The sequence below is a fragment of the Notolepis coatsorum genome, assembly GCF_963971535.1.
Source record: "Notolepis coatsorum genome assembly, chromosome: 5".
Taxonomy (NCBI): Eukaryota; Metazoa; Chordata; class Actinopteri; order Aulopiformes; family Paralepididae; genus Notolepis; species Notolepis coatsorum.
Genome location: NC_140169.1, coordinates 134519960 through 134532068, shown reverse-complemented (window position 1 = coordinate 134532068; position 12109 = coordinate 134519960). Strand labels below are relative to the sequence as shown.

General features: G+C 41.1%; 1 protein-coding gene and 1 pseudogene across 2 annotated transcripts; both read left to right on the top strand.

Annotated features, from left to right (window-relative positions):
* Positions 1-6162: 6162 nt before the first annotated feature.
* Positions 6163-7161, top strand: LOC311228765 (uncharacterized protein; the record flags this gene model as incomplete). Its single annotated transcript, XM_084314706.1, has 1 exon — positions 6163-7161. The coding sequence occupies one exon, from the start codon at positions 6163-6165 to the stop codon at positions 7159-7161; it is 999 nt and encodes a 332-aa protein (XP_084170832.1).
* Positions 7162-9262: 2101 nt separating this feature from the next.
* LOC311228365 lies at positions 9263-10285 on the top strand (annotated as a pseudogene). The gene has a single exon. The product of its transcript is annotated as an uncharacterized misc_RNA (transcript).
* Positions 10286-12109: the final 1824 nt, after the last annotated feature.

The following is a 12109-nucleotide window of genomic DNA, read 5'->3' as shown; positions in this document are numbered from 1 at the left end:
CAACATTGCAACAGTCTGTATCGGTCTGCTATCGGTAGTTTATATCATATTGGCCTATAGGCCCTGTAGCTTTAGCTTGTGTTTGCTTTATGAAAACGCTCTGATTAGGATATTAATTATTTAATAACTAACAGGCCCATCTCTGTCTTTCATGAATTGAGTGGGATTAAATTAATATTTTAGGAACAATTTTATTTATATAGCACATTTAAAACCAACCCAAGTTGCACCAAAGTGCTTTACAATATGTTTTCAGGACAGCTTAAAGCAAATTTCTACTTTTAATGTATCATCATACATGATATGATGGTTCATCGCATAGGCTACATAACTCCTTCAATAATATTTCACACTAGTCCAATCTGTTATTGATCAGTTTTGGTGGACCAAATGTTGGTGTTGGCTAATGCAGATGACCATACTTTCATACACAGGCAGACTCTTATTCGCAGTGAGAGAAAAAATATTAGTGAAAATTAGAAACTCTCCCAAATCCAAAAACTAGAGTGCTAAAACTCATACAGTACGTGTGATGTCATCAAGTCTGAAGCTGCTCCATATACAATTAATTGGTAAAGAGTTTATAGATGTCATGACCCTGAGTGCACCCAGGGGAATGTGCTGAGTTCATAGGTACAGTTTCTGTTTCAGAACTGAGAACACTACTGTAGAATAAAGCTCATTTTAATATACAAAAATAAAACAAATGCTCTGTTTGTCCACAAAAGCAGTCTCCCATGCATTGCCAATGGATCAGCTCCAGACTTTATACTTGATGACATCACAAGTTTGATTCTTACTTCTCTGGTTACTGGCTTTGGGAGAGAACTGCTCACAGTTCACATATATTGATTGAAATAACACATTCGATTTTTTTTTTTTTTTTGAATGGTGATGTAAGAGGGGCGACAATGGCTCAGGAGGTAGAGCGGTCGTCTGGTGATCGGAAGGCTCCCCGTTCGATTCCCACTCCTCCCAGACAGCGTGTCAAAGTGTCCTTGAGCAAGACACTTAACCCCTAACTGTTCCTGATGAGCAGGTTGGCACCTTGCATGGTTGCCTCCAACATCGGTGTGTGAGTGAATGGGTGAATGGGTGAAAGTGAGGAACAAAATTGTAAAGCACTTTGGATAAAAGCGCTATATAAATGCACCATTTACCATCTGACCAGATAAATAACACATAGCAAGTATATAAATATAATAATATATTTTCTGTAGATGTCACATCGACAGTACTCCCAAGAAGGCGAGCACACATTATGACAATACATACATAACAAGGCACAATTGAACTAGACTAGACTGCATCGAACGTTGTACATAGACTAGACTGAACACTGTGACCTCATTTTTTTTTACTTCTAATTTTACTATGTTATTTTATTTCATACTTATCTTGTCTTGCACAGTCTCTGGAGCGTAACAGTAAGAAGCATTTTGTATAAAAGTATTCTGTACTTCTGTATGACAACTATTAAAGAAACTTGAACTTGAAACTTGAACTACCATACAACCGGAATTTCTTATGAAAATTAAAAGAAAATACAAGCACAATAAAACAATAACAATCAACCAAAATTAAAAACTCAACATCAAAGCAGGAGCAGCAGATGGAAAGGATTTCCGATATTTTTTGTTTGAAGATCGGAGAGGCCAATTTGAAACGTGTCTGGAGGTTATTCCAGGACCAAGGACCAAAATAAGATAGGCTTCTTTTACACGCCTCAGTCCGCACGGGCGGTATTTTAAAGCGCATCCAGGTGTTGGATCTAAGATTGAGGGAGTTTTGAATTAATTAAAGCTTGGAACTGACGTTTACCAAGAACAGCCTTATATATAAAAGCATACCAGTGCTGCAACCTGCATGTGGCCAGTGAAGTCCATCCAATTAGTGAATAAAGTGTACAGTGATGCGTCTGATATGGTGAATTGGAGATAAATCTCAGAGCGGCATGGTAAAGCGGATCGAGTTTGGCTAAGGCAGTAGGCCAAGCAAATCTATAAACTATGTCACCATAATCTAGTTGTGACAAAAAAAAGGGCCAAAAACACCTGTTTACGGGAGGCGGGGGAAAAGCATGATTTAACCCTATAGAAAAAAGCAACTGTGAATTTAAGTTTTTGGATTAAAGCATCAATATGATGTTTAAAATCTAGGTTCTTGTCCAGCCAGATGCCAAGGTATTTGTACGTTTCAATAACCTCAATAGAACAACCATCAAGGGTGAAAATAGAGGGGGGAGAGGCAGTTGACCTAGTTGGAGCAAATACCATTGCCTTTGTTTTGCTCAATAGCAGTTTTGAATCAATGAGAGTATTGCAGCTCGAGATGCAGCTCAAGAACAGCTGTGCTAAACCGTGGACTCGTGGAGGACCGTTTACCTCCTCACAGGGGTCCCATATGAGGGCGTTCCGTATGAAGAACGACCCCACCAACAACAATATCTCCACGCCCCTCACCCCGCCTACCCAACCTCCTCCAATGTACAGTTTCTTACCCCTCAAATGTATATACTCTCTTTTTAGACTCTTTTTGTACTCATAAACAGTACTGTATATTTGTAGATCTGGTATGTCATAAATGTCTAGATGTAGCAGTACTGTCTATCTGTATGTCATATATGTTATGATGAATTAAAAATGGGGGACCCTGATGTAAACAAGAGGAAAGTCTTTCTCTGGTCTGCATCCCCTTAACAATTGTGTGTATTGAGCTGTACTGTATTGTACCCATTCTGCAATCTGTTAATACAATGTTCAATCAATCAATCAATCAATCAATCAATCAATCAATCAATCAATCAATCCATCACTTTAGTGCCCCACATCCCTTCTCCCGAGTCGTTCCTCCGTTCTCCCCCAGGAGGTGAGATGCCTTCTCATGTTGAGGTGAATGGCTTGGACCTGTCTGCAGCCCCCTGGATCAGCTATGAAAAAAATATTTTCAGCTGAATCACAGCTTATAGAGATGGATGGACAGATGAAGATGGGAAATGGGTCTTAAAGGAACACGCCAAAGAGAGAATAATAAGTCACAGTGTCAAAAAGTGCTGACGAGTGATGTCGTCACATAGATTTAATCGTGAAAAAGAATCGCTGTAAACTATTTGATTGGTTCTCCAGTTTATCCCGCCCCATTAGGCCCCGCCCGTTTTTGTGAGTTTTTTGTGAGTTTTTTCCAGTGTGTAAGCAGTTTTGGGGTGTAGAATGAGAAGTGGTTAGGGTGGCCGGAAATTGTTTTGTAAGGCAGTTGTAGTCACTTAAACTTCCGGTGACTGAAATTAAGGGTTATAATAAGCATGATCGGATTGATGCAAGTTACATGAACATAATGTCTGTTTGAGGAAATAAAACTAAATAATGTATTAAACTATTGCAGTATTACACACTATTACATTATTGGGTGGAATAAACCTTTAAAACTATTTGGATGGAATAATCATTTAAAACTTGAAGTTCATTGATGTTGACAAGGAATTATAGGGCTATATGTCTCAGAGGAACGCGGCAAAGGAAACAAGATGAAAAAGTGATTGTATAACTGACGTTCTCAGAGGAACGAGGCACTATTACAAACTATTACAATATTACATGATTACTTGAGTCTATTACACTATTACACGCTATTACACTATTACATAATTACCCTATTACACAATATGACACTATTTCACTATTACACACGACACACAATTACACTATTACATGATTAGACATTTACACCCTTACATGATTACACTATGACACTATTACACATTATTACACTACTACACACTATTACACTATGACACTATTACATGATTACACTATTACACACCATGACACTATTACACACTATTACATGATTACACTATTACACATTTTTACACACTATTACACATTCTTAGACTATGACACTATTACAAGCTATTACATGATTAAACTGCTTACACACCGGAAAGAAATATCACAAAAAGGGACACACGGGAGAACCAATCAAATAGTTTACAGCGAGTATTTTTCACTATTACATTTATGTGATGTCATCACTCGTCATCACTTTTTGACACAATGTGACGTATTATTCTCTCTCGCCAACATTATGGGAAATGTGCTTATCATCTTCTCCAGAGTCAGACAAGAAGATAGCAGAGCACTAGCTTAGGTGTTGGCCAAAAACACTTTTAAAGTTTTTTAAGCTTAAAAGCTTTAAAGTTAATTAAGCTAGGCTAGTGGTCCGTATCCACTTCCATTAATTTGTGCTAAGCTAGGCTAGCTTGCAGCTGGATAGCCTTCTCCTGAACACACAGAGAGGAAATTGGTATCTATCCTCTTGTCTGACTCTGGAAAAGATGGTAAGCACATTTCCCATAATGTTAGCATGTTCCTTTAATGTGGGTTCTTGGGACATTTTCAGCTTGTGACCCACTTGAGGTAACATTGTTCAGACCCTGGGACCCACAGTTGAACAGACTAGCACTCCTATTATGTGAGGACCCACCAGAACCAGAGGCCCGTGGCCAGTTTTGAGTCCAGAGCCATGAAACACTGGTCTAAAAGATTGACTAATTATGTCACTAATTGAGATGAGCTAAGCATAATAGTTTCATCCTGATCTACTTTGCTGTGTGTGTGTGTGTGTGTGTGTGTGTGTGTGTGTGTGTGTGTGTGTGTGTGTGTGTGTGTGTGTGTGTGTGTGTGTGTGTGTGTGTGTGTGTGTGTGTGTGTGTGTGTGTGTGTGTGTGTGTGTGTGTGTGTGTGTGTGTGTGTGTGTGTGTGTGTCCGTCCTTGTGAAGGACAGAGAGAAGAGAGAGAATGAAAGAAAGAGGGAAAATGATTGTGTCTAGAGGGCAGCATTTTCCTTTAGTCATTTGCCATCGTAATAGATTTTTTAAATCACATTTTGGTCTATTAAACCCTCTAATCATTATTGAATGAATCATGGTAAAAATAAATCATGGCACAGGATACATTTTTCTTTTTCTAAACTTGACTCAAGGAGGGCGGCTGGGTGGCGCAGCGGACATTGCACTCGTCACCAACGCAAGAGACACCGGGTTCGACTCCGGCTGTCGGCGTTGCCTCCGGCTTGGGCCGGCCGTCATACTAACTCAATTGGCAGAGTTCGAGGGTGGAAGTCGATGGGTGGTAATCTGGACGTTGTGGACAGCGACTCCTACAGGTCGGTTGAGGGACGCCTGCACAGCAGAGACAGGAAATCGTGGGGGTAGTGTGAGCCTCCTACACGTTACACCTCGCCAATGAGAGTCCGCGCTGGCAGGTGAAAAGATGTGACAGGCTGCCTCCTCGTGTATCGGAGGGGACACGTGATGCAAGGCTTCTATCCTCCCTACAACCGGCTCAATCAATGTGGATCCAAAACAAATTAAAAACTTGACTCAAGGAGAAAATTGGACACATAAGCTGCTCTATTCTAAATATTTTATGAACACAAGGCCAAAGACAGATTATTTCAGTAAAATTACCTGCTGTCACCATATGGGATCCTCCATGTTCTGCATGTTGTTACATTACATACGAGGCATGAAAGGATTATACTGTAACTGTATTATACTGTATGCCAACTAATGAACATTTGGAATTGATCACATACAGTGGATACCATGCTAAGGTTATAGTTGTTCTCTCCTCCCAATAACCTGCCTTTTCAACCAGTGCTGTCTTTCTAATACGCTCACTCACCCCTCACATATTTCAACAAATCCAAAGGAGTTTTCATCATCATCGGACATTCATGAAATGTTTTTTTCCAAATCCTGTGAGTCATACTTCAATACAAAGTCTTGAACAACATATGACAAACAATATTGTGTCATTTAAGAAACTACCAAATGACGATTGATCTGTGACTTTCCCTGTAGGCTTCAGGACACAAACCCACAGGGAAAATCACAGATCGATCTTTCATGCCAACTAACCTTTGATCGGGTGTGATCACTGTTTACTCAGTTAGTAATGATTAGAGAACCCGCTCCCACAAAACCATAACAAAGCATTTAGCTAGTGGTCATTCCAATATCAGGAGCATTTTGACTGACACACATACAGTTTTCGCTTCAAAATGAGTAAGTTGTATTTTGTGTTTTCTTCCTCTTCTTTTTCCATCATGATGTTTATTTATCATCATAGTTAACAACCTTATCTTTCTCGTCTCTTAGCGATGAATACCTGGTTCAGCCTCGCTGTCCTGTTTCTGACGTGTTGCTGCCAAGGCACCCTGTCTTGTCCAGCTCTTTGCAAATGCTACCACAGTAGCGCCGAGGTGGTCTGCAACGAAGTCCCGCTCACAGAGTTCCCCTCGCAGGGCCTCCCAAAGAACACCACCATGCTGACGATCCAGTTCACCAGCATCAGCTCCATCTCGGAGCACCACCTCAGTGCCGTGCCTCATCTTGAAGGGCTACACTTATACAGCAACAAGCTGACCAATCTTTCCTCCGATCTCCTCAGGGGCGTCCCTCGCCTGACCACCCTGGATCTCACGGGTAACAAACTGGCTCACCTGCCTCCAGGTGTCTTCAGCCACGCCCCGCTCACGAGTCTGGTGCTCAAGGACAACATGTTGGAGGAAGCGGACGCAGAGTGGTTCTCCGGCGGTAGTAAACTGACCTGGCTGGACTTGTCGGGGAACCGCTTGACGGTCGTTCCTTCGGCCCTGCTTCGGAAACTGCCCCTCCTGGAGAATCTGGACATATCCTACAACCGCCTGGAGAAGATCTCCCCGAATTCTCTGGACCCGTTGACCAAACTTGAGAGACTTAACCTGAAGAACAACACGCTGAAGAGCCTGGACCAGTCTACGTTTAGGAACACCGCTAAGCTCACATACCTGTTCCTTCCATCGAACCACCTGGAGAAGCTCCCCCCAACCCTCTTCCATGGTCTCCCTGAACTCAGCCACCTGAGTCTAGATGGTAACCAACTGAATCACATCTCCCCGGGCCTACTGGACCAGCTGCCCTCCTTGGACGAGGAGGGACTGGACCTGACGGACAACCCATGGCTGTGCAATGAGAAGGTGGAGTATTTCTGGAGATGGCTTCAGAAGAACAAGCAGAAGGTCTATTTACCGGAAAACGTAATCTGTGCTAGTCCGCAGTCCCTAGTGGGCCGCTCGGTTTTATCGCTGAAGGAGAGTGAATTAAACCTGGCATCTTAGCTACTGTAGCCTGACCTTTTACGTTTCAACGTGTGATGAAGAAATAAAACAATTAAAAAAGAATTTACAATCAATGAATACTCTTGTCTGTCTCAAAATTCAGCCATATAAATGTGCTTTCTTATGATAGCGATACCGTGTGAGTTAATAGAATATCGTGGTATAAGGGGGTTTGACAGGGTTCTCACAGGGTCATAAAAACGTTCAGTCTTAAAAAGTATTAAAATGTGGGGAGAATAATGCTGACCATACACATATATTCTTCACATGTAAAAAAATAAAATAAAATACAAATCTACTGGTGAGATATTTTACACATAGGCCTAATGGAACAGATGTTCGAGAAAGTGGGGTATCTAGAAAAACAAGATATACTGTTAGGAACACGCCCCAAAAACCTACAACCTTAGAGAGAGCTGCAGCACAAACAAGAGCTTGGAAAAAACTTGAATCTCCCAAAGTAAACAAGTGGTTAGAAACTGTAGAGGACATATATAGTATGGAAAAGGTAACTTACAAAATCAATAAGAATGAAAATATGCTGGAAAAAAGATGGGGTTTCTCTAAACTATGGAAAGGTATTTGACGACATAGACAGATCAGGCTTTGAGATGAGGATGAAACAGTAACATGAAACAGTAATAGAAAACTAGAGTAGTAGTAGCAGTAGTAGTAGGCAGAGAGTTCTCTTTGATCTACTACTCAATTCTTGGGAAACACCCCGTAGGCCTACACCTACAGTATAATGGAAATTCAAGTCCTTTTTCCTTTTCTTTTTTTGTAGTTTTCTCTTCTTTTCCTTTTTTCATCTATCTATTTTTTATTTTTATATGTATGTGGGGACGAGTAGGGATGGATATTGGATGTATACTATGGATGGATGGATAGGTATACTAGTCCAGGATCAGTAACATCTATATACTGGTACTCACTCTTTTGTTTATGTATGCACTTATGTTTTTCTTTTTGTATGGGTGATGGGTAAAAAAAAGAGAAGAAAATCAAGATTTTAAATATATGTAGGCCTATGTACATTTGTGTGTGTATGCACGTATGTATGTATGTGTGTATGTATGCATACATGTATGTATGGATTTGTGTATCTATGTATATGTGTGTGTATGTGTGTACATATACTACACCTAAATGTAGAGTGACTTCATTGACAAATAAAAAAAGTGTTAAAATGATTTTGATAGATGTTATTGAATTAAGAAGTTACTTATATGCTGTGATAACTCCTCTGTATCATGTTTAAATGTGTGTAGGGGAAATGTCCGGCCTGCAAAGTTCACTTCACCCCTCAACAATTTGTATGGATTTCCTTCTTTCATAGTCATTTTCCTTCATACCTTCTTGCCAGTATGGCCGTGAAATAGGTATTAAGTTGTATTCAAAGTGGTCTTAAAAAGGTCTTAAAAAGTCTTGAATTTAACTTGAATTTAACCTGCAGGAACCCTGTTTGAAACATGTTTGTTTTATGGGGCAGGTCTATGTGCGACTATAACTCTGAAATACATCGTCAGTCGGTCCCATGTTCTGGACACGATAACTATAATACACATTTTAAGAAAAGTTGTATTTGTTAATTTATTGTTAAATTTTTTTTTTACATGGCAGGCAACAAAGAAATGCAGTCAGATTAAAATACTCCTATAGGGATATAACAAGGATACAGATTTGTGTGTAATCATTTCTGGAAACTATAGAAAAAATTTACTTGTCGATTTGAAGAGGTGGTGTTTGTTTGGCTTTAAAACTGGGAACGAGGTTAGTTTGGCTTTGGTTACTTGTTGCAACATCACCCATGCAATAGGTCCACTGGCAAAACACAGTCTGGTCTGAAATAAAAGGAGCTCACAAACATACTTGCATCAGAACGACTGCTGCCCTTCAGGTACACTGAGAGTATCTGAAAAAATACAACAAACACCTTTTGTAAGTTATATTTATGATATATCTTTCACAAAACAATGCTAATATCTTTACAGACCTTCATTGGTGTATCATTGATATTCCTTTCTGTATGTTATACTACATTCCTATGCTGTTTTATACACACTATACTACTCCTATCCTTTTCCTATGCAGCGCTTCAAAGATGTGGGTACATGTACTTCTGGCTCTTGGTGTGGTAGCCGCCAACTGCTGCAGTCCAAACAGCAGCGCCCTCTCCTGCACAGTTCTGTGCAACTGCTCCATGGTGGAAAAGGGGGTGGAGGTTGTCTGCAGCCAAGACTCCCTCACACGTTTCCCCACGGATGGTTTATAAAATAGTACCACTAGTTTGTCCATCCAATCCACCAACCTCACCGTCATCACCGCCAGTCACCTAAGCGTCGTTCCCTTTTTGAGAAATCTCCAACTGTACCATACTACCCTGAGGTGCCTTCCCTCCGATCTCCTCAGGTACGTCCCGCGCCTCGACACCTTGGATCTCACGGGTAACAAACTGGCTCACCTGCCTCCAGGTGTCTTCAGCCACGCCACGCTCACGAGTCTGGTGCTCAAGGACAACATGTTGGAAGAAGCGGACGCTGAGTGGTTCTCCGGCGGTAGTAAAGTGACCTGGCTGGACTTGTCGGGGAACCGCTTGACGGCCTTTCCTTCGGCCCTGCTTCGGAAACTGCCCCTCCTGGAGGACCTGGACCTCGCTAATAATAACATACTGCAAGTGCCACAGAACGCACTGAACCATCTGCCCAGCCTGTCTAAGCTGAACCTAGCTCGTAACAAATTAAGCACTCTGGACCCCTCAACCTTCGCCAACACCCACACGCTGACACACCTGTTCCTGCAGGAGAATCAGCTGCGAGATCTTCCCCCAACTCTCCTCCAGAATCTCCAACACCTTGAGTTTCTGCTGCTCAATCAGAACCAGCTACAGCGTCTCCCCCCTGGTCTCCTCGCCCAGCTGCCCGGTCAGAGCCTGAGCCCGTTCAGGGCGATCTTCTCACTGAACCCCTGGGTGTGCGATGTGAAGATGGAGTACCTGTGGAGGTGGCTCGCTGTGCATCCTGACAACGTGTTCTTCCTGGAGGAGGTGACATGTTCCAGCCCCGAGGCTCTCAAAGGCAGACAGGTGGTCTCTTTAACCGAGAGCGAACTTGGTCTCGTTAAATGAGGAGGGTTAGGATTAGACCATAGATATAAAACATATATTTATCTGTGAACAGAACGACTTGTGAAGTCAGTAGGCCTATTATCTCCATGGAGCTTGCGTGTTATATCTTAGGAATTATTGATTCAATTTGAAGTCTAATTTTACAGGGATTTTACATATGTAATAAAAAATATATATAATCTTGAAATAGAACTTAAAGTCTGATGAATGATGAACTATACAGAGATGTAGAACATTTTCATCCCATGTCACTGGAATTATTAATGCATTTTCCCCTCACATTGTCCTTTCTGTACCTCGATTTAAACTAAATAAATTATTATAATGATGTAACCTTTTGTGTCCAGTATTATGACTTACGTTACTTTGAAATCAGTAGCGGTCTCTCATATGAATTGATGTCATTCTCATTTCTCACTTATCTTTAGCATTTTCTCAGGAGATAGAGCACGATTGTCTGGTAATTCAGAGCTTCCCGGTTCGATTCCCGCTCCTCCCGGGCAGCATGTCGAAGTGTCCCTGATGAGAAAGACACTTGATTGATTGATTGATTGATTGATTGATTGATTGATTGATTGATTGATTGATTAATTGATTGATTGATTGATTGATTGATTGAAAACTTTATTAACAGATTGCAGAATGGGTACAATACAGTACAGCTCAATACACACAATTGTTAAGGGGATGCAGACCAGAGAAAGACTTTCGTCTTGTTTACATCAGGGTCCCCCATTTTCAATTCATCAGGACATATATGACATACATGACATACAGATAGACAGTACTGCTACATCTATACATTTATGACATACCAGATTTGCAAATACAGTACTGTTTGTGATACAAAAAGAGTCCAGAAAAGGGAGTATAGTATATACATTTGACGTAAAAACTGTACATTGGAGGAGGTTGGCTGGGGTTGGGTGGGTAGGAGGGGTTGGGGGGGGAAACACTGTACAACTGTACAATCAAAACTGTACATTGGAATATTGACAACCATACTAGGTAATTTACTGTACATTGGAGGGGGTTGGGGGCGGGGGGAACACTGTACAAACAAGCAAAACTGTACATTGGAATATTGACAAAACCATACTAGGTAAATTACTGTACATTGGAGGGGGTTGGGTTGGGACATTTACAGGGGCCAGTTTCGAATTGCAGTCTCCCGTAGGTGTTCTTTGAGAGTGGTTTTGATATAGTGATTCACATTCCTTTACAGCTTTAGGTAGGGCGTTCCACATTGATGTTGCATAATTGCTAAACGTGTTTAGTCCCTTGTTTGAGCCGAATCTGGGTTTAACATGATTTGTGGAGCTCCCTCTGGTGTTGTGATCGTGGTATTCACTGACCTTTGGGAAGTATTTTGACATGTACATGGGTACCTTGGTCGTGTAGTGTATCTTGTAGACCAGGCCCTGACTTAAACCCCTAATTGCTCCCGATGTGCAGGTTGGCACCTTGTATGGTTGCCTCTGCCATCAGTGTGTGACTGTGAACGGGTAAAATGTGACGAACAAATTGTAAAAGGACTATATATAAATCCAGCCATTCACCATTCATAATGGTGACAGTTCGATGTCGTCCAGATTTGCAAAACCCGCCCACTAGGTGGCGTAAAATGCTCAATGAATTTTCAGATTGTTGAAGAGACACTGTAGGAAGCCTTGTTCTAAAGCCAAATAAATAAATAAAACAACAAAACAACCTAACTGCTCTCTGCCAATCTACCACAGCAATTGTATAATTCATCATTTCTTGTGGATCCATCTGTCTTTCAATTGTTTTTCACTTCACATTTGCATTATATTATATTATAGT